Genomic DNA, 24689 nt, shown 5'->3' with positions numbered 1-24689 from the left:
AAACTAAAAAAAAAAGAAAACTCTTGCTGTGATCTAACCTATAGGTTATTGAGAGAATGCCCTCTCTATCATTGCAAATATGATTATTCAGCTTCCACTAGAATACAGCTAATATGTTGCCTGGACCAGATTCTAACCTTATCATTCTCTGAAACTGCTCTCTCCAAAGTTACCAATGTTTCCTTCATTGCCATATCTATTTCTCATTCCTCACTCACTTTGACTTCTCTGTAGCTTTGGACACTGTAGATGACCTTTTCCTCTTTGAAACAATCTTCTCTCTAGGTTTTGAGAACCCTGTCCCCCTGGTTTTCTCCCTACTTTTTTGATGACTCCTTCTCTGCCTCCCTTATTGGATTATCATCTGGATCGCTTCTAACCATAGGCACCTCAGAGTGTTCTGTCCTTGAGTCTCTTCTCTATCTGTACTACTTTGCTGATCTCATCAGCTTTCATGGACTTAATTACCATCTCCATGCTGATGCTTCTCAGACCTACCCTGCACCAGTCTCTCTGCTGAGGTCCAATTTCACATCTCCATCTGCCTTTCAAACATCTCATTGGATGTTGAAATTTGCTGTGTCTACTGAATATTGAAGGAAATTCATGATTTTAAAAGATGAAGATGATTGCATAAGTGGGGGGTAGCTAAAGCATACCTCATTATCATTTTTCCTATGTTCCCCCCTACCCTGCTCCCACCCTTCCTGCCCCTTTCTCTCTTGATGTTAAGGTCAGCACCATCTTTAATCCCTCAGTCTCACAACCTGGGCTGTCTCTTCATTAGCTCCTCCCCATATCCAATCTGTTCACCAAGGTCTCTTCCATACATCCCCTTCTCTCTTCTGATACTGCCAACATTTTGGTGTAGGCCCCCAAAACATAAAGCCTGTATTATTTCAGTAGTCTAATGACATCTCTCTACCTGAAGTTTCTCCCCACTCTAGTTCATCCTCCAGCCATCAAAGTGATTTTCACAAACACAAGTCCAACTCCTTTATTCAGTAAACTCTTCAACTTCCCTATCACCTCCAGGATCAAAGACAAAATATTCTCTTTTTCATTAAGCTTTTCATATTCTGATCCCTTCCCATCATTCCAGTCTTTGTACACCTTATTACTCCTCAGTCCATTGACATTGTCCTTCCAGCCATTCCCTGAACAAAATGCTATTTTTCTTAGTTCCCAGCATTCTCTTCGTCTGTCCCACATGTCTGGAATGCTCTCTCCCCTCCACTTTGACCACTGACCTCCCCGGTTTCTTTAAGTCCCAACTAAAATCTCATCTTTTCCAGGAAGATTTAACCAAACCTTCTGAATTCCAGTACCTTCCTCTATTTCCTATTTAATTTGTGTAACTTGTATATATTTGTTTCCTTATTGTCCTCATTTGAATGTAAGCTCCTTGAAGGCAAGGATTGTGTTTTGCATCTTTTTCTCTCACCATACTTTAGCACGGTGTCTTAATAAATATTGGTTGATTACTTGATAGAAATGTAGAATCCAAAGATCCCGAGTTTGAAGGGGCCTTAAGGTCATCTAGTCCAAATCCATTATTTTTAGATGAGAAACCTGAGGGATAGAAAAGTTAAGCAACTTGCCTACAGTCAACAGCTAGTATATATCTGAAGGGCTACTTTCAAAGGCAATCAAAAATCTACTTTCTAATAGCTGAAATCATTAGTAAGTTTTCTCTTGGGTTGTTGAGTTGAAATTAATCTCTTGACATCTTCCAACTTTGAGTTTGAGTTTTCCCCTCCAGGGTCAAAACTGTCTACAACACTTCAGATATTTGTAGACAGCTTGTCTTGTAGACAAGTATGGGAGATGCTCTTCCCATACTCACTCTTCTTTTCTTTTATTTAAATATTCCCAGTTTCTGGGATCCTATCATGGTCCCATTCCGTCCACTGATTTCTGGATCCATTAATATCCTCCACTCTTTCCAGACCTTCAATCACTGAAGCCAGAGCAGTTTTTTAGGACCTACTATGTGTCAAACACTATTCTAGGCACTGACGGCACAATAAAGGTGATAAAAAACCTCCAATCCCTTTATTGGAGTTAGAGAACAAATGTTTGTAAAATGGATTCAAAATCGAGGTCATTTAGGAAGAAGGCAGTAGTGACTAGGGGAGATCAAGAGAGACCTCGTGCAGAAGTTGGCTTTTGTGTGTATTGAATATTGAAGGATACTAGTGATTCTAAGAGTCAGAGGTGAGGAAGGATTTCATCCTGTGTATAGGCGAATGGTCTTTGTACAGGGACTGTTGCTTATAAAATGTGGCCACCAAAATGGAACAGAATAGAGCATAATGGGATGATTGCCAGCATCACTCTAGATATCATACTAGTGGGGAAGCTTGGCTTTATGTATAGATAGTGAGCCTCAGAAGCAGGATAACCTGGGCCCTTGTTTTTGACATATAGCAATGTGCTTGGGCAAGTCATTTAACCTCCCAGGAACCCCAGGAAGTACTCTGGAATTATCATTGACAAAATAGTTATCGATATCTGTTGGCAGAAGTTCCGCACTTGAATCTCTTATAAGACTGTAGCTTCAGTAGAACATCAGGATAAATATCATTTTAAAAAACCATCAGATGATCTTTACTTAAACACAGGAAGAGGAGAAAAAAAACAAAAATTTCACTTAAGGGAATAAAATGCGTTAACCAAGGCCCCTGAGCCAAGATTTAGTAGCTACTATTTATGTAGTGCTTAAAACCTTGCAAAGGCTCTGAATGTGTTTATTCATTGGATTCTCACAATAGCCCAGAAAGGTAGATATTATTATTATTATTATTACTATGATTATTCCCATTTTACAGATGAGAGAATAGAATAAGACTGGTGGAATGGTCAGAGAAGTATGTAATAATGAATCAGTAGGAAGAAGGAAGATCATTTCATTTAATATTATTTTCAACAACTTGACTGACGTTTTATAGGATACTTATCAAATCTGAGGCTTATAGAATGACAGGAGAGGAAGCCTTGGGTAGAAGAATTAGAATTCAATATAATTCAGTTCAACGTGCATCAATTAAATTCTCACTATTTGGCAGACATTATACTAGCTGTTGTTAACACAATGCCCAAAACAAAACAGTCCTAACCATCAGGGAGTTGACATCTCTAGCATCACAAAACAAGGGATATATGGATAATTACAAGTAACATAAATAACTTAAAAATTTGATTAACAGTCTCTTCCTCTGGAAATTACTCTGCACTTCATGTTATTATGTATTATATATTATTTATGTATTTATATAGAGAGAACATTTCATGTTATTACATATATACTATTTATGTGTGTTTTCTGTATAGAGTAATATTTTTACATATATATTATACTCAAAATATTATATATTATATTTGAGACTAAATATTGTAGAAAAGATACAAACCTACATGGTTTCACCACTTGGGAGCTCTTTGTGCCTATGAAGTCACAGCTCTAGTTCCTATATGATAATATATTATTTAATATATATATAGCTTATATTGATATTATTAGTATAAATATATTAATATTTAATTGATTGTACAGTATTATATTATCAATTCAATCTTAACTATATCATATACATCTGTCACATATAAGCAATGTAGTTCATATTATATATATATATATATATAACATGTTGTATAAACTATATTCTCTATGTGATAATACACAATAATAGGGGTCATTTCCAGTCTTCCTGATCCATATCTGGCCACTGGACCCATATATTCCAGAAGAGAAAGTGAAGTTGGTGACTTAGTTCAGCACTCCTTACCCAAATTCAATTTACTTGCTACTTAGAGCATCACCTCCCCAGTGTCATGACCATCGTCTAGAATGAAGGAGAAACAACAACATAATATTATATATTATTTAATATGTAAGTGATAGTATAAATATTAAAAGTATTTTATTTAATATGAATTAACAAATTGCAGCATATGCATATATATATGGTATAGAGAATACTTTTTAGTAGGAGAGAGAATAACTATAAGGAGTTAGGAAAAGGTTTTTGTAGGAGGATCCTTTTGAATTGATCTTAAGGAGATTTTGTAATTATCAAGGAACAAACGAGAAGGGAAGAATTTGGGGTATGGAGGATAGTTTGTAAAAAACGTATGTAAGTTCTGCAAAATTATATATGTTAATAGCAAGTAAATCACATAGAATATAGGAAAGGGAAAACTAATCTTAAAGCAGTCTGAAAAGATAAGTTGTAGTTCAGTTGTAAAAGTTCTTAAATGTCAAATGGATGAATTTCTATTTAATCTTGGCAGGAAGCAGGGAGCCACAGTAACTTCCTGAACTGGGGTGTGTGATATGGGCAACTGTAAGCTTTAGGACTATCAAAAGGACAGCTGGATGAGATGGATGCATTCATAGGGAAGAGAATGAATGATAAAAATCTTTGAAAAGTTATACAGTGATTGAATGACAGAATTAGGATCCAAAGAGAATCTCAGTCAGAAATCTTGTCGTAAAAATTACAAATCTTGTAGAGAGCTTATTTAGCTGAGATGCAGATTGAGCTATATGATGCTGACAGATTTCTTCCTTCCTCTTCCTTCCTTCCTTCCTTCCTTCCTTCCTTCCTTCCTTCCTTTCTTTCTTTCTTTTTCTTTCTTTCTTTCTTTCTTTCTTTCTTTCTTTCTTTCTTTCTTTCTTTCTTTCTTTCTTTCTTGTAATCAGGGTTAAGTGACTTGCTCAGGATCACCCATTTAGTAAGTATCTGATGTCAAATTAGAACTAAGGTCTTCCCAACTGTACTACACCAGCTAGCTGTCTATGACTATTTAATTTCAACTCCTCATCTGAGATCATCTCCATTTTATCTTGTCTATATCTGAATTGTAAATATGTTTTTACTCCACTATTTGATTATAAGGACCTTCAGGACTGAAACTGTGGGTTTTTTACTTTGTGTCCATAATACTTTGAAGAGTGCTTGCCTCATAATATTAAGAAATGTTCATTGGGGAACAGCTCAGTAACAGTAACTCCAATCCTGGATTTTAGGAGGACCTGAGTTCAAATCCAGACTCAAATGTTTAATAATTACCTAGCTTAATAATTACCCTGGTCAAGTTACTTGACCCCCCCATTGCCTTGAAAATACAAATTAATTAATTAATTAATCAATGCAGTTTTTATTGCTTGATGACTTTCACTGCAAAGATATCATTTAATCTTCCCATACATCTTGTGAAGTAGGCAAGGCAAGTATTATAGACTTAGTGTGTCTTATTGGCTATTAGGACATGACCTGGAGGGAGGTCATGTGTTGGACTGAAAATGAATGAGTAACTCAATCTACTGAAAGAGTGATGATCACTGTCAGTCTAGATAGAAGTTTTTAATAAAGGCTTCTGTCCTTGGTCCTTTTCTGTTCACCACTTTTAATCAGTGACTCAGATGAAGACATAGATGGCATGCTTCTCAGATTTGCAAATGGTATAACCCTGATAGCCGAATTAAGATCCAAAAAGAAATTGATAGACTGTACCAACAAGCCAAGTCTGATAAGATGAAATTTAATAGCAGTGAAGGTGAAGTCCTACAGTTGAGATGCTAAATAAAAGTGGGCCATAAAAGTATTAGATGGGAAAGGTTTCACTGTAGAACAATTTATATTTTAAACAACCTCTGAGTTTTGGTGAACTGCCAATTTATCTGGAGACAACACTGTGACATGGCGGCCAAAAAAGTTAATTCAATTTTAGGATGCATTAACATAAGCTTAGTGTCCTTAAGAAAAAAAATGAGGGTCCCATTACACTTTGACTTGTCCAACCACATCTAAAATAGTGTTTCCAATTACGAGTACCATGTTTTAGAAAGAATATTGATCAACTGAAACTTGTCCAGAAGAGGAATGATGGTGGGGAGACTTGAAGCTATATCATATGGGAGTTAGTTGAAAGACTCTTAGAGAGATAATAATAACCAAAATAGCAATGGTGATGACAAACAACAGCAACGTCCAGAGCTTATTCTGTGTATAGAAATATGCATATTCATATACATACATGCATATGTCTATAGACATAAACAATGTCTATAGCTATAAGGTTTGCCAAATACTTTCCTCAAAATAATACTGCATATATCACCTAGCTAGGTGATACAATGGATAGAATGATGGGTCTGGAATCAGAAAGACTCTCTTCATGAGTTCAAATCTAGCCTTAGATACTTGTTAGCTTTGTGACTCTGGGTGACCCCCTTCACCTGTTTGCCTCAATTTCCTCATTTCTAAAGCTAGAGAAATAAATGACCAACCACACTGATCATCTTCTTCAAATGGGGTCACAGAGATTTGGAAACAACTGAAAAATAACTTAATAATAACAAAGATTGCATAATGGATAGAGTGTTTTTTGGACTTGGAACCAGGAGGACAGAGTCAAATTCAGTCTCTGATTGAACCTGGTAAAAAAAAAAACCTGGGAAATTCTCTGAAACTCTTTGCTTTTAGTTTTCTTTTCCATCATATCTGAGTATCTAAATCACAGGGCAGTTGTGGAAAGTGTTATGGACCAGATGGAGAGCCAGCCTTAGAGTCTCAAACCCTTGGGTGTAGGGGACATCTTTTATTCCCTCAGCACCACCAAGGAAGTCTCCTTTTGTCTCTAAGTTGCAGTGCAACTGACTGTTGGTATTGATAAAAGAAGTTCTTAAAGGGGGCAGCTGGATGGTGCAGTGGATAGAGCACCAGCCCTGGAGTCAGGAGGACCTGAGTTCAAATGTGACCTCAGAAACTTAATAATTGCCTAGCTGTGTGACCTTAGGCAAGTCACTTAACCCTATTGCCTTAAATAAATTTAAAAAGGGGGAAGAAAGGAATTCTTTGCACCAGTGGAATAAAAATTAAAGTCAAATAAAAAAAATCCCACTCAACTCAGTTGAGAGGTCTAAATGAAATAATATAAGTAAAGCTCTGCATAAAAATCTATTCTTGCTGTTAACCCATTTTTTGGTAAACTTAGAAGTTTTAAGTGATTTGCCCCCTGGATTAGGCTACTATGAATTATCTGGGATGGGATTTGAACCTAAGTCTCCTTACCCTGTAGGCAGCACACCAGTCAAATAGGTAGGGGCTGGTATTGATTTCAAAAAGGATTGCAGTGAAAGAGTAGGTTTAAACATTCTAATGCCCCAGAGATAAGCACCTTGGACCATGGGTGTAAATTAAAGGGAGAGAACTTCTGAGAAAATACAGAGTGTTCCAAAAGTCTTGCTCCATTTTTAAAGCTATTATAACTTAAAGTCTTTTTCATTGAAGGGGAATTCTAAATAGGAAATTTCCCCATATAGCATGTCCCCAAAGTTATATAGAGACATATCTATGTCTCTCTCTATATACACATATATGTATATTAAATATTTAGAGTTTTCCATCATTGAAATAGAATCCCTTGGATAGATCACTGACCCCAAAGCCAGAAAGACCTGAGTTCAAATGCAGACACTTGATACTTAACTTTGGATACTTATAACTCAGTCTGTTGGGTGAGGGTGATGTTACTATTGGAATTTTTTCCTATTGAAAAGAGGTAAACTGATTGTAGGGGCACCCTGCTGAATTAGAAAAGTCAGAGGATTGCTTTGACAACTCCCTCCAAATAAACCTAATTTCTTACTTTTGGGAGCAGTCAATGATTTCCCAAGATTCCTTTAGATTTAACCACTCTGCTCTTCAAAAGATATTCACATCTATAATTTTTGAATTTTGTTAAGAGCTAAGTCTCTGTTATAAAGGGGCTCCAGATATCTAATCTATCCCCTTTCTTATAAATGAAGAACATGAGAACCAGGGTAGGCAGTGATAGCTCTGTGATTACACAACTGCCAAGTGGCAGATCTAGGATTCAAATACAAATCCTCTGACTTTTCCAATTCAACAGGGTGCCCGGTATATCCAGAAAAAACAATTGCCCCTTTCTCAATCAGGTTGCAATAGTAACACCACCCCACCCAAAAAAAGAGTTATAATATCCAAAGGAAATCTTGTTTTTGTCTCATGATATCTTATGGACCTGAAAATTCACAGCTGGGAAATAAATTGTTTTGACTTACGGGTTGCTTGTAAGTTTTTATGACTTGCAGGGTTTTAAGGAGGGGGAACAAAAAAAAAACACAATATAAAACAAACAAAGAAAGAAACAACCCACAATCTCCACTGTTCATTTTGAGCCAACATCTTTAAAATGAAATGAATCCTCGTTTTCGGGAAGTAGCAAACAGAGTTGCAAATCAGAGACAATTCTCTCTGTTGCATTTTCAAAAAAGGAAAGTGTAATGAATGCTGCTATAGGCTATAGTTAATGCTTTACATCCTCTTGAGTCTTTTGAGACGTACACACACTCATACACTCACATATTCACACACACATTTATTCACAGACTCACACTCACAGAGTTTCAAATCAGAAAAAGTTGCATTTTCAAAAGGTAAAGGCATAATGAACTCTGCTGTAGACTTGAGTTAATGCTTTCCATCCCCTGGTGTCTTTTGAAACATACCCAGCTTGTATACACACACACACACACACACACACACACACACACACACACACACTTACATATATACACATTCACACCCACAAATACACTTACAAAGTTTCAAATCAGAAGTAATTCTCTCTGTTGCATTTTCAAAAAATAAAGGAAGATATAGTGAAATCTGCTAGAGGCTAGAGTTAATTCTTTACCTCCTCTTGTGTCTTTTGAGATAGGCATTCACATACTCACACATTCACACATACACACTGACATAAACTCATACACTCATGTACACACTCACATACTCTCACATTCACCCACAACTCATACACACACACATACACACACAAACATATATATATATATATATATATATATATATATATACTTAGAGACCTGCACACTCACACATTAACACACACACCTGCACACATTCACACTCATTTTCACCCACACAATTACATACTCATATACATGCAAACATACCACACCCACCCACACTCAACACATCCATACACTCACATACACACTCACACATACACTCCTGCACATTCATGCCCTCACATACATAGAAACACACACTCACATAAAGTCACAAATATATTCACACACTCATAAACACTCACAGATACCACACACACAGACTCATACACTCAACACATTCACACACTCACAAACCGTTCACACACACTCACATATGTATGCCCTTGCACAGAGTCACATACAGTCACAAACATATTCACACACTCTCCTGCACACTTACACACACCTTTGTGTACTCCCATCCAAACACACACACGCACACACTCATACACATTCATACACATATACAGACTCTCTCTCACACACACACTCACTCACATCCAAATGCACACACACACACTCTCATACACATTCATACACATATACAGACTCTCTCTCACACACACACTCACTCCCATCCAAACACACACACACACACACACTCATACACATTCATACACATATGCAGACTCTCTCACACACACTCACTCCCATCCAAACATACACACACGCACACACTCATACACATTAATACACATATACAGACTCTCTCTCTCACACAGACACACTCACTCACATCCAAACACACACACGCACACACTCATACACATTCATACACATATATAGACTCTCTCTCTCACACACACACTCACTCCCGTGCAAACACACACACGCACACACTCATACACATTCATACACATATGCAGACTCTCACACACACACTCACTCCCATCCAAACACACACACACACACTCATATACATTCATACACATATGCAGACTCTCTCACACACACTCACTCACTCACAAACACACACTCATCCATATTTATACACTCATATAGCACACACACACACATTCACAGAGTCTCACACCCGCACACACACGAGTCCCGATGGTGCAAGGTCTGGCCCCAGATTCCAGGCAGAGAGTGGAAGCCCCCTCGGGGCCCGCTTGCCATCTTGCTATTTTTTGCGTGTGTTTTGACTGCTGCCATCCCTGAAGATTGACGCCTGGATGGGTGTGTAGGAGGCGGCAGCAGGAGCCGGGCTCCTCCAGCTTGCACACACACGCACACACGCACACGCGTCCACACACATCCACACGCAGGCACACACACACACACACACGATCTGCCTTCTCTCTGATGGCTCTTCTTGCCAATGGGAGGCGCAGGCTGGGCCGGGTAGCGAGGGGGGCGCGGGCACGGGCGCGGGCGCGGGGGGCGGCGTGCCAGTGAGCGGCGGAGCCTGGGCTGCGGAGCGGAGCCCGGCTCGGGGAGCGGAGCAGAGCGCGGCGCGGCGCAGCCGAGAGCCAGCCAGGCGCCGGGGGCCGGCGGGGCATGCGGGGCTTCCTCGGGGCTCTGGGGGGCCCCCGCTGTGACAGCCGCCGCCTCTCAACTCTGGCCACTATGGGAGGCGCGCGGGGCTAGCCGCCAGCCCCTCTTCCCTGGCAGGAACCAAGCCCCCCCGGCCCCCAGCCCCCCAGCAGCCCCAACTATGTTTTCCTTCTGACTTTTGTTTGGCGGTGCGGAGAGCCCCCCGCTCCATCTGTCAAGCTGGCGGGCTCCTATGACAGCAACTTTCCCCACAACATGATGTGGCAATGCCACCTCTCAGCCCAGGACTACCGCTATTACCCCGTGGATGGCTACTCCCTGCTTAAACGCTTCCCTCTGCACCCTCTTGCAGGACCCCGCTGCCCGCTCCAGACCGTGGGACAATGGCTGGACAACATCGGGCTGCCTCAGTACGAGAACCACTTGATGGCCAATGGCTTCGACAATGTCCAGTTTATGGTAAGGAGCTGGGGGGGGCTGCCTTCGTGGGGCTGCCTTTTGTCTGCCTGGGCTTTCAGTCTGTTGGAGTTCCGCGTGTGTGGGGGGGGGGATCTGAGCTGAGCCCCCCAGGAACAGCCCCTGGGCAAGAAACAGGGGCCACTTAGGATGAACTTCATCGGCTGCCCCCCCACCCAAGGGCTGCCGACCAGTTAGCCCCCCCATGTGCTTCTCGGGTCTGGGCTGCCCAGAGCGCTGCGCTCCGGAGGCTAGCACTGGACAGCTCCCCAACCAGGCTAGCACTGGACAGCTCCCCTCCTTGTTGGCGCTTCACTTTCCGAAGTCAGCCTGGGAGAGAGGGCAGCCCTCCTTGGAACAATACCCTTGCCCTCAAGCCCTCCCGGTCCCATGAAACACTGGCTCCTGGAAGCCTGAGCATTTCCGTGGGGGGGGGGGGCAGATGTCGAACCCCACCGGTGGGATCTCGGCCCCAATCCCTCCTCCTCTCAGGAGGATTCACTTAGCCTGGGTAGGCAACAGGAATGGGGTCCTTTAAGATGGAAATCGATGCTTTGCTCCTTGGGGCTGCTTAAGACCTGGAGAAGGGCTTCTGGATCCCTGTGGCGGCCCAGAGAAGCCTGTGGGTCCCTTAGTGTAACAAGAAAATGTTACATTTCTACAAGTGAGTGAAAAATGAGGATCGCTTGTTTTGCTTTGGCTTTCTTTTTCCCCATCCAAGTTCATAGAACTCTAGAACTCCAGAAATCAAACCACAGATCCCTTGGGAGTCCATGAATCCCATATTAAGGACCTCTGATCTAGGCTAAGGGGCATCAGTGACTTCTCCAGGTACATGTCGCCTAAAACGGATATATGCAATATCCCCAGGGTGAGGAATATAGGTTAGGATGGGGGGCTGTTTGCCCAGGCCCCAATTCTTTCCCCACCTCCTCTAGGGCTCAGCAGTTTTGCTTGGGCCAAGAGCCTTCACCCCCACTTGTAAAGCTACGTCAGAGCTCTTGTTAACTTTGCCTTTCTTTAAGGTCTTACCGCACATAGTCAGGGCTCTAATTTTAGTGCTCCATCTATGTTATAGGCAGGAGGCATACACACAGCCCTTGGGATAAATAACATTCTAAGAACTATAAGCCCAGACACGGTTTCCAAGTAAAATGTTAGACAGGCCTGACACCTGCAGTTTCTTGCTATCAAAACTATAAATGGAAAAAAAAGAGGGGGAAAATGTTTGACACCTGGCATATTTTCTATAATATAAATATAAATGTTTGTATATGGAATATTAATTATGTTATATTTTATGTCTATATTAATTATAGTATATATTATGATGATATATTGCTGTCTTTATTCTATTTTATTTATTATATTATCTGTATTAATTATGTTCTCATATTATACTATATTGATATTTTCTTTTATTTTTATTTATTCTATTTTATTTCTTGTATCATCTATATTAATTACATAATATATTATGATATATGACATTATGTCATTTTTAGTTATTCTATTTTATTTATTGTCTATATTCTATTATATTGATATATTGTGATTTATTATGTTATGTTTTTTGTATTTCTTTTATTTTTGTTTATTGTCTATAGTAATTATATTGTGACATGTGTTACTATATTGTGATGTCATGTAATTTTTATTTCTTTTATTGTATTGTCTATAGTCATTATACTGTCTTGAAATATTGTAATATTTTTATATGACTTTTATTTCTCTTATTGTATTGTCTGTATTGATTATATTATATTGATATATTTTGATATATTATGTGTTATGTTATTTTTATTTCTTTTATTTTGTTTATTGTATTCTATGTGATTATTTTTTCCCTCCAGGCTTAATTAATGCTGAATTGGGTAGGATTTTTAGTTATTCAGTTGATTAGATGTCCACCTATTTTTACAAAGACATGTTTTGTGCAGAAACGTCTGGCAGGAAGAGCATTGTACAAATGTAGTCTGACATGTGGGCTGGAAAACTTGCATGTGATGGTATTTGCCGAGTCCTTTCTGGGCTTAGAATCTGTGCAGCACTGTCCCAGCTGCCAGGCGTTTTTCTTTGCTGAGATTCTTCTAGAACTTTGAAAATGAAAAATAAGCATAGGGCTTTAGCCTTCTCTGTGGCAAAGGGGGGGAAGGGCAAACGTTTCCCCTGTGTGTCTGTCACATGCAACTCTCTTAATGGCTGACTAGGAGAATTATAGGAATTAGCAAATCAACTGGATGGATGCATTTTCAAATGTTTATAGTAACTATGGCCAGACTACTCCTGTCCTGTCTCCCCTTTCTCTCTGTCTCCATCTCTACTTCCCTTCCCCTACCCTCCCTTATTCCTCTTTACCCCTCCTTTTCTTCTTTTCACCTTCTCTTCCTTCCCTTCTCCCTCCCTTCTTCTCTCCACTCTCCCTTTTTTTTAGTTTTTTTTTCAAGGCAAACGGGGTTAAGTGGCTTGCCCAAGGCCACACAGCTAGGTAATTATTAAGTGTCTGAGACCGGATTTGAACCCAGGCACTCCTGACTCCAAGGCTGGTGCTTTATCCACTATGCCACCTAGCCACCCCTTCTCCACTCTCTCTTTCCCTCTTTAACTCTCTCCCTCTGTCTCTTTTCCCCATTTATTTCTCTTTCCTTTTTCTTTTCTCCCCTTTGTCTCTGTTTTTTTCTTGCACCCTTCATTTCCTCAAGTATCTCCCTTTCTGTGTCCCTCTCACTCTGTATCTGAATTTCTCTTTTCTTGCATCTGTCACTCTTTCTCTATATCTCCCTCTATCTCTATCTTTCTTTCCACCACCTTCCCTCCATCCTACCCTTCCTTTGATGCTTCTAATATCTCCTCTGCCTTTGTCAGTGAAAAGTAAACTTAAAAAAAACACTCTCCAGTCTTTTCCTGGTCTAGAACAGAACGTGTGTGTGGTAGCTAGCTTCCTATTTCTCTATATTTCTCTCTCTCTCTCTGTCTCTCTGTGTCTGTTTCTTGCTCCCTCTTTATCTATCTTTCTACCTCCCTGCTTCCCTCCTTCCCTTCCTCTGATACTTCCCATATCTCTTCTTCCTATTGAAAAGAAAACTTAAAAAACTATCTCCACTCTTGCCCTGGGCTAGAACATAATGTGGGGGGGGGTGCCCAAGTTCTAATGCCACACATACTTTGGTGGACAAGAAGATCCTTACCGCATGATGTGATTCAGTATTATTTATATCGAAACTTTGGGTGCATATGGGTAAAAATGAGATCCCCTCTAGAGTCTCGAGCTGAAAGGTTACTCCAACAGGTTTTAAAATAAGTATTGGCAGCGATACGCAGGAAGATACTTGTGAATGAAATATGTAAAAACTGTACAGCATGTGGCTTAAAGTGGTAATCTGTTTGGGATTTGAAGCTCTGCCATGGATGTGTACATTTGTGGCACAATGAGGGTTGGAAATTTTCTCCACATCCTTACCTTTCTCTGTTCCCAGTGGCATGGTAGCTACAAAGCTGGATTCCAAATTCAGTAGATACAGATATAAAAACCATGTCTCATTTTTACTAGCTTTTTGACGCTGGGCAGGTCCTTTAACCTCCTGGAAAACTCAATTTCCTATATGCCAAATGGGGACAATAATAACTTTGTTGCTTTCCCCACAGGATTGTGGTGAAGCTCATATGATATTATGTGCTAAAGTATTTTACAAGCTCATGAGTGCTTTGATTTTCCATATAGAAGTATCATCACAGTATCGATGGCCATCTGTATCAGCAACTTCATTTTACCAAAGTAGAAACTGAGGGGAAAAAACTGAAGTGATTTTAAATCAAAGATATACATACTGGTCTGTGCCACGTAAATGCTACTTATGACATCACAAAACCATTCTCTTGTGTGTACATATGCATATGTATATATAGCTTCATGTGTATATGCATGTGTGTGTGCCTCTCTAGACTGGTTTACATATACATACATACATGCAGATATAGATCCATCCATCCCATGGAACCTAGTGTATTTGATTTTCCTCAGTTCACATGGGCTGATTTGATTGTTCTTTGTTCTGAAACATTTTATTAAGGTAGAAGAAAATGTGTCCAATCTGCTTCACTTCCATCTCATATGATGCATGAGCCCAACTTTGGTGTTTTGTTAGTTTGTTGTTGTTTGCTCAAAGTACATTCTGACCGGCATCTCTTCATCCTGTTGCCTAAGCAACAATCACCCTGCTCCTATTAAATAGGATACAGCCCTGGGTCTCTTCGCTGTTTAAGAAGGCGACTAAGGATGACGAGAGAGTCTAATTAATACTAATAGTAACATCATATTCTTTCAGTACGTGAATATGTTCTACTTGGGAGTATTTTCACTAGTTAAAGGTACCAATTAAATTGGCATATGGTTAGATATTGGGGACTTCTGGGTCTCTATGAATGGCCTTCAGAGTAAACTATTCACTAAGAGCCTTGAGATTCTCTCATTCAGCCTGCTCTTTGAAAAAAAGAAAAAAAAAACCAGAGTGATATATCCGCATAGCTACCATTCACCCCAGGACAGCTGAATTATACCAATTCCTGTGCATGAATAGAAAAAGTATTCCTTTTATCTTTAAATTGCTATGAATTATTGAGTTCTCTTCCGGGCTTTTGATGATTGTACTTGATTTTACCAATGTGTTGGCTCTTCTCCCTCTCTCCATAATATCTTTAGAATGCATCTTGAAACATTTTCCTATTCCCCAAAGTGTGTACATGTTTGCAGAATAATTTTGCATACAACTTGCTCAGCAAATTTCACACATACACACACACACATACACAGAGACATGTGTACATGTACACCATCATTGATATGACTTTTGTTCAAGCATAGCTGATGGGGTTCTGCTAAAAACCAAATATCAAGGGATGAATATCTTTGGAGTTTCAATCAAAAGTTACTTCAGTATGATGTACAAGAATCTAATAAAGGTCTTGGAGAGATTTACTCAGGCACAAAGGCTAAGAAGGGACATGATGCCTATGTTCAGAAATCTGAAAGATTGTCACAGGAAAGATGATTTAGATTCAGGATATTAGAAGTTTATTTAGTCTCCAAATCATGTTTAGGAAGTAATATAGACTACCTTAAGAGATCTTGTGTTTCTGCTCATAGGATCTTCAAACCAAGGCTTTGACAACCACTTGCTATGCTATTATGTGGTTTCCTTTTATGAAGGCTTTGATTTAGATGATTGTTGATGACCCATCCAACCCTCAATTTCTATGATATTCTTAACCTGTGATTGTACCATTTGTTCCCAGAGTAGAGAACTGGAGTGATGTGTGGTAGTTGTGAAGTGGTGAATTAAGGACAGATATCAGGAAAAACTTCCTAAGATTCAGACATGTTCCAAAAGGAAGAGAATCCCTTGGAAAGCAGTGGATTCCCACTCATTTCAGGTGCTTAGGCAGAAGCTAGGTGTTGTTTTGGGGGGCATATTATGTATAGTTCAGGATCCTCTTTAATCTAGATGACCATCATGTCCTCTTCCAATTTTGAAATTCTGTGATTCTATGATACAAGAGTTTTCTGAATGTCTTACCCACCTTTCCTTTTTTATTTCTCACTATTCTTCATTTTCCCTTCACTCCAAGCAAATTAGTCTACTTACCACTCCCCCCATTCCTACCACTATGAATTATAGAATTCTTGCCTCCATGTTTTTGCTCATTTCATTTACCAACCTACCCCACACAGAATGCCCCTCATTCTCATCTTTATCTGCCCAAAATATATTCATCTTCTGCTCCCTACTAAATCCTCATCTTATTTATTATCCTATCTTATTAATTATTTTACCAGTCCTCAATAAACTAGTCTTCTTCAGAAAGTTTTACACTACTTAATTGATACATTATATAAAACCACTTACTTCTTAGTGACCTTAGGCAAGTCACTTTCTGTAACTCTGAGTCTCAGATTCCTTGTCTGTAAGTTGTAGAAGTTAGATGGTTTCCTAGATACTTCTCAAAACTGAACTTGGAGACAAGAGGCATTGGTTTGAATCTTGGTTATGATACTTAATCGATATATGGCCCTAGATAAGTCATCACCCCTCCCACCCCAGAGTCATAAAATTGAGATAAATTGGCACTAGGTCTGTGTCTTTCTAGACTATTCTATACAAGTGTATTTTTGATAATTTGTGAGTACATTTGAAAGGCAACAGAATAGACATCCAAGTGAAAGCTCAGAGGCATGAAACCCTGTATTCAAGTTTAATTATCTTTGCCTCAGAAAATTTATAAAATCACATATCTGGGGTAGGAAGGAATCCCAGGGGCCATCTAGTCTACATTTTCTCTCATTTGAATGTATGTAAACTGAGACCTAGAGAAGACAAGTATTATACTCAAGGTCACATTTCTAATAGATACATTTTCTTGGACTTATATGCTTAGTAAAACTGGAAGGGACTTCAGAAGTCATCCAATCTAACCCTGTCACTTTACAGATGAGATACCTGAGACCCAGAGAAGTTAAATGACTTGCCTAAGGTCACTTGAATATTAAACATTCAAAGTGGGATCCTTAAGATTTATATGGTACATGGGTTGCAATCTCCATTGGGGAAGGGAACTAGCCCATTTTCATGAAAGCACACAAGTATGAATTAGTTAATTCTTCTAATATACCTTTCATCACCACTACAACCACCTTACCCTCCCCCCCCCCCAAGTAAAGTATAAGCTCTTGAACAGGATATTATTTTCCCCTATTTTTCCCTTTGGTTTAGGACCCCCGAGCAGACACTCGACTAAAGATATACTCAAGACATTTATGTTGATTGATACATAGATCCAATCTTATTTGTGAACCTTATTTGCCAATTTGTCAGTCAGATCTGGGACCTGATCTTTTTTCCCCCAAACCTATCAGAAAGGTCTATACCATTCTTGAATTCTAGTCCCCCCTGTCTCTAGCCAGAAAATACTCCAGTCCTGGGAGGCGTCAAAGTTCTCTGTTGCCCTTGAAAGTGTGATAAAGATACTGATGACCCCAGAACTGGCAAAATCAAGATTCACAAATGATGTATGATACAGACAACTTAGTCAAGAACTAAATTCAGATATAGAAAGGTTTCCATTTATACCATGATAACCAAGTGCCAGTTCCACATATTGGCGACAAAGAAGGGAAAACATAATGAAATTAAATAGTACCAACTATAAATAACAATTATTCATTAGGTGAAATTAGAATTTTTGGACAAGCACCAAAGAGTTGTGTCTGTGTTATCTTCCTATGTACAAGTGGATGGCTTAGTGAATAGAGTAATGGGTCAGAAGTCAGGAAGACTCATATCCCTATGTTCATGTCTGGTTTCAGACACTTACTAATTGTGTGACCCTGGGCAAGTCACTTAACCCTGCTTGCCTTGGAGACAAGAGGCATTGATTTTCTTCATCTATAAAATGATCTGGAGAAGGAAATGGTAAACCCCTCTAGTACCCTTGCTAAAGAAAACCCCAAATAGAGTCAGGAAGAGTTGGATATGACTGAAATAACTTTTTTATTTGTTTTCCAATTACACACAATGGTAGTTTCTACCAATCTTTTTTTTTGCAAGGTTTTGAGTTTTACAATTTTTCTCCCTCTCTCCCTCCCTCATTCTCCCCCATCCCCTCAAAAAGAAGGTAATCTGATATAAGCTTTATATCTGCATCCATGATAAGCATAAATCAAAACTAAACTTGTTGTGAGAGAAGAATCAGATCCAAAAGAAAGAAAGAAAACATTAGAGATAGCAAAATTACACATTACATAAGGCAACTTTAAAAATTGTAGATAATAATCTTTGGTCTTCGTTTAAACTCCATAGCTCCTTCTCTGGATATAGATGGTTTCCTCCATCATGGATCCCTTGATTATTGCACTGATGGAATGAGCAAGTCCATCATGGTTGATCATCAACCTATGTTGTTATTAGTATGTACAATGTTCTTTAATTCTGCTCATCTCACTCAACAGCACGTCATACATAATGCCTGAAACTTTACAACAAAATTTCTTCCCTTGGACAAACGTATTCATCTCTCAAATTTTTTCCATTGTGCTTTCTTTTTCATAGAACTGCAGAATCAGAGATTTAAAATTAGAAGGGCTCTTCAAGGTCATGTAGTCTAATTTCTCCTTTTGTACAGATGTGGAAACTGAGGCCCAGGGAGATAAAGTGATCTACCTACAGTCACACACAAAATAAGGGGCAGAGCTAAAATACAATCATTGATTGAGAGTTGACACAACCCTCAACACATAGTGGATACGTTATAGTTTCTTTTTAAATGAAAAACCCAATTAAATTTCCACAAGATATAAGGAAAGAGAGATGTATATATGAGATCTTGATACACTTGTTGGTTAGAATTTTAAAGGATTCTCAAAATCATGTGAATGGAGCACAGATAGACAATTCTGGATTTGGTATTGAAAAGACCTAGTTTCACCTTCATCCTTAACTGTGCCATCTTGGACAAATCAGTTCAGGTCGGTAATCATCCTTTAAATGGGACAAGTGGATTCTACTTTTAAGCTTCTTTGAGATCCATCTTTCATTATAGCTATGATCCTATAGCATCCAATTGTACTCTTTTCTTCACAACAGTGCTATCTGGCTGGTCTTATTATCATTTACATTTTCCAGATGACTTGGAGAGGATTTAAATGGTTTTGAGCTCAGGTCTTTTAGATCCCATTCCAACAACCTAGTCAGTGAATTATCTATCTGCTATGTGCAGTAGCAGATTTCTTTGTGTGCAAATAAAGAAAATATTAGATATTTTCATAGAGATGCATTACCAGAAAAGGGGGCATATTAGTCCATAGAAAGTGAAGGATTACGATAAGTACACATGATGTCTAAGGCATATGCTGGTATCCAAATAATGTTAGGAGATCTAGACAAAGATCCTTCTTGGATTGGCCCCTATGAAAAGTGTTTTGGGGGTTAGAAATGAGATGCAATGGGATGAGAAAAGGTAGGAAAGTTGGAAAGCTGCCCCATTGGAGGGACTGTTCACGTCAGTGAGATTTCCAAGTATAGGAACATCTAAAGGCCAAGGGAAAAGAGAAGTCATAGACTGAAGTCATGGTGAAGACATCAGTTTATACAGTATTATTATTTACCATTATTACCAGCAGCAGCACTATCACCACCACCACCACCATCTTCCTCCTCCTCTTCCTCTTCAGCATCAGCATCATTTACCCAATGACCCAAAAACTTTAACACTGTTTAAACTGAGATGTTTTTAGGGATCTATATAATGCTTTAAAATGTCCCACAATGCAACATCTCACAACCATCATTTGAGATAGAAAATTCGATTGAACAATGGGTAGAGGGCTGGAGTCAGATCTGATTTCAAATATGACTTCAGGTACTTATTTCCTGTGTGACCCTAGTAACTCACTTAACTTTTGTCTCTCTTAGTTCCCTCAATGGTGAAATAGGGGGTCATGATAGTATCTCCCTTTAAGGTTGTTGTAAGAGTTAAATGAGATGATAATTGTAAATTCTTTGTAAATCTTAAAGCATTTCATAAAGGTTATCTATTGTTAATGTTATACACGCCATTATGATTCCATTTTACGAATGAGGAAATTGAGGTTGAGAGCAGTTAATTGTCTTGCCTTGGGTTACATTACCAGTCTTCCTGGCTCCCATATTCTATCCACTCTGTCTGAGTAAGAATTGAAATGATGAGGCATTTAATTGAATCTCTCTCATTCTCCAATCTTTGATATACATTTTTACACATTAATGGAGCTGATTCTCCTTACTTTTATGCCATAAATTTTCTGCACTGAGAACCTCCTCAGAGGTTGGTGTAGTAATAGGCTCTGTTAAATGGCTTGATAAAATATCAGTATTCAAGTTCGAAATTACACATGTAAAAAGTGAGAAGAAAAGAGATTCCTCCACACATATCCATCCCTAGAGGGGAAGCCTGAGCAAGTCATATTAAAGGCCAAAGAACTAAGATTCTGCATCATTCAAATGGCAGTTTGGAGATTGCAAATTTGAATCCCCAGATCCTCACCCTTACCCTGACTCTAAAAAGGGAAAATATGTAATTTTTTTGTTGCTAAAGATGGGTCAGTCACAAATCAGGAGTAAAGGATAAGCAGACTCTTCTATTGGTATCAGAGAATGTCAAAAGAATCCAAAGTCTTCAGCATATGTCTGTTACCTTACTGCAAATTTATATGGAAGAGACTGAGGTAGGATGGGTAGGTTTTGTTGGGTTGACTCTTGGCATACCCAAAAGGAGTTTCAGCATTGATGAGATCCTATGTCCATTATGTTATCTGAATATATTAAGTGTGGTGATGTGGTACTATGGAGAGAGTGATAGATTTGGAAACAGGACCTGAGTTTCAATCCTCTTCATATAATTAGCTATATTCATCTCTTTCAGCCTCAGTTTCCTCATCAGTAAAATATGATTATATTATCACCTTCTTCCCAGGTTGGTTGTGAAGATCAAATGATTTAAAATTTATAAAGGATTTTGCAGTCTTGAAGGCCTAAACAGTAGTAGTTAACTTTTATAAAGTTCTTACTAGGAGCCAAGCAATATCTAAGCTATATACAATTATTATCTCATTTGATCCTCTCAACCCTGGGAGGTACATGGGTTATTATCCCCACTTTTACAGATGAGGAAACTGAGGCAAACAAAGGTTGAGTGAAATACCTAAGGTCATACTACTAGTAAATATGCAAGACCACATTTGAACTCAAGTCTTTCTGACTCCAGGCTTGGTGCTTACTTTCTACCCAAATTGCTCTCATCATCCTAAGTACTCGGGTAGATGGGAAAAAGCCTTCCCAAGCTTTTCTCTGACTGTGAACTGAGCTAAGAATGTAGCTACTTATGGAAAGCATCCATCTGAAGGAATCCAAGTTATCAATAACCATCCAAAATACTGTTAAAATCACTAATAATTCGAGAAATGCAAATTGAAACAATTTTTAATTAAGTTCCACTTAATACCTATCAATTTGACATTGCCCAAAAGAAAATGAGAAAGCATAAATACCAGAGCTGAGACTGTGAGAAAAATATGTCAATGATAGAGCTGAGAACTTGCCCAGCCTATCTGAAAATAAAATCAAGATGAAATCAAGAATAAAAGAACCCCTAAGTACAAAAAAATTTACAGCAGCTCTTTTCAAGGTGGAAAAAGAAACTGAGTGCATCAATTGAGAAATGACCAAGCATATATATATATATGATGAAAACACTGTTGTGCTGGAAAGAATGATGAAGAGGTTGGTTCCAGAAAAGCCTTGGATGATTTGTATGAACTGATGCAAAATAAGCAGAATAAAGAGAATGATTTATACAATAAAAACAATATTGTACATAAAAACAACTTTAAAAAGGTTTAAGAAAATTTGATCAACATAATGACCAACCACATTTCAAAGTACTCCCATTAAAAGCACCAGCCCCTGAAGTCAGGAGTACCTGAGTTCAAATCCAGCCTCAGACACTTAATAATTACCTAGCTTTTTGGCCTTAACCCCATTTGCCTTGCATAAACCTAAAAAAAATAATAAAATAAAACATGCTATCCAACCCTTTATAGAGAGGTGATAGACTCAGGTTGCAGGGTGAGATGTATATGTATGCACATTGTATGCATTTATATGTATGTGGTGTGTTTTATATATTTATATGTGTTTACATGCATACACACAAATTCAATACAGAAATTTGTTTTGCTTGAATATGCATAGTTTATTTTGCTGCTTCCTCATTTGGAGGGCAAAGAATATGAGAGAGGAAAAAATGTGAATTTGATTTAAAAAAGGAAAAAACCACCTCCAGGTTTGCAATTATAATTGTAATAACTCACTTGTAATTATTGGCATTTGGGATGTGTTGTCATCTCAGTTCAGCCCAGGAGGAAGTCAGAGCTTAATTACAGGAGGGGATAAGGAAAAGCCTAGGCAGGATGTCTGTGGATTAAAGAAGGTTGTTTTGCTGAGTGTGACTGTCATCTTTCTCCTCAATACTTTGGCTTACTCATCTGTAAAATCGGTCTAATAATGTAGCTGGAAGAAACATTTTTATGACTTGTTTTTTCATATTTAGGGTTTTCCAAAGATAGAAATACAATATTAAAGCTAGATACCACTATGTATTAATTATTCTCTTTTGTTCAGCTTGCCATGGTAGGATATGGATTTGTGACAATGTATGAAAGAAGGGACTATAAGAGGCTGATCTATTTAGAGCAGGGATGTTTAAGAAATCATTCATTTAGCCACTCTTGTAGTACTGTGATACCAGGGAGAGGGAAGGAAGTCAATTAGCTATCTCATTGTGCGTTTATTATGCATCATCCTTGCTTCTGTGACTGTGCTAGGTAGACACTATGGACATGAAGGTAAAAGTGAAATTGTGCCAGCCTCCAGAGAACTTATATTCTACTGGAGAGGTAGTATGTAGTATGTACAGAGAAAAGGAAATATAAAAACCAAAAAAATATATAAAGTCATTTCAGGGAGAGGAAAGTGCTAACAACTGGAGACTTGGGAAAGACATTCTATGGAAGGATGCCTTTGAGCTGGGCCCTTTAAGGACTTAGGACTCCTTAGAGGCAGAGGAGAGAAGAGAAGGTGTTCCAAGCAAGGGGGCCGCCTTCCATCAGTGCACAGGTAGAATGGGGGGAGCAACAAGAAGACAGCCAGAAATTGTCATCCTTCTACCAGTCCTGAAATAATTCAAATAAATGCTGTCTCATTTTCCTTTAAAATGAAGTCAATGTTATGAGAGGCAGTGTGATGACTTCAGTTTACTTCTACAGTTGAAGTGACCTATCCAAGGTTATACAGCTGGTATTGCCAGAGGCAAAATTTTGAACCCAGTTTTTCTAGGCTTTATCCACTCTACAATTCAGCCTCTTGTGTGCCTCATTACTGAGCCCCTAGTGGATTTTAAATTCATTGAGTAACCTATCCCAAATCAGATCTCTGCTCATAAAAATGGGAAAATAAATGCATCTCCTGAGTCAGAAACTTGTCCAAATTCTTTTTCTAAATTGCAACCTGATTTGGAGAATTTTTACTGTTTTTCTTTTTTCTTCTTTGTCATTGAGTTCTTTTGTTATTCAGTCATTTTTCAGTCATTTCTGACTCTTCATGACCCTAGTTCAGATTTTTTTTGGCATTTCCTTTGCCATTTGCTTCTCCAGCTCATTTTGCAAATGAGGAAAGTGAGGCAAAGTTAAGTGACTTGCCCAGGGTCACACAACTAGTACGTTTCTAAGACCAGTTTGAGTTGGGAAAGATGAGTCTGTCTGACACCAGGCCTGGTATTTTATTCACTTCACCACTTAGCTGCCCTTTGGCATCAAATTCAGTAAGCATTTTTTTTAAATTGTATTTAAGGCAATGGGGTTAAGTGACTTGCCCAAGGCCACACAGCTAGGTAATTACTAAGTGTTTGAGGTCACATTTGAACCCAGGTCCTCCTGATTCTAGGGCTGGTGCTCTATCCACTGCACCACCTAGGCTGCCCCTTCAGTAAGTATTTTTAAAGTACCCATTATCTGCTAGGTACTGGGAACATAAAACTTAAAAAAACCCTGTACCCCAAAAACTTACACACTAGGGGAAAAGCATACCACCGGGAATATAGATCTCAGAAGATGTCAGAGACCGTTTTGTTCAATTCCCACATTTTACATATAATGAATTGGAACCCTAGGAAGTTGAAATGACACACCCAAGGTCACACAGATAGGGACAGAGGCAAGCTTGATCTCAAAGTCAGACCTTTCTTTTGCTATACAGAAAAGTAAATATTA

General features: G+C 38.7%; 1 protein-coding gene across 2 annotated transcripts in view; it reads left to right on the top strand.

Annotated features, from left to right (window-relative positions):
* ANKS1B (ankyrin repeat and sterile alpha motif domain containing 1B) overlaps positions 1-24689 on the top strand; it is a 1440110-nt gene that overhangs the window by 916145 nt on the left and 499276 nt on the right. The window contains exon 1 of one of the 2 annotated variants that reach the window (XM_074226653.1): positions 10634-10837. The exons of the other annotated variant lie outside the window; for it this stretch is intronic. Coding sequence (XP_074082754.1) covers positions 10634-10837 — 204 coding nt within the window. Of the gene's footprint in view, positions 1-10633; positions 10838-24689 lie in introns of those variants that run through there. 2 annotated transcript variants of the gene reach the window in all.

The sequence above is a fragment of the Macrotis lagotis genome, chromosome 2 (genome assembly GCF_037893015.1).
Source record: "Macrotis lagotis isolate mMagLag1 chromosome 2, bilby.v1.9.chrom.fasta, whole genome shotgun sequence".
In the NCBI taxonomy this organism is placed as follows: Eukaryota; Metazoa; Chordata; class Mammalia; order Peramelemorphia; family Peramelidae; genus Macrotis; species Macrotis lagotis.
Note: the sequence above shows the minus strand (reverse complement) of the source record. Positions and strands in the feature narration are given on the sequence as shown.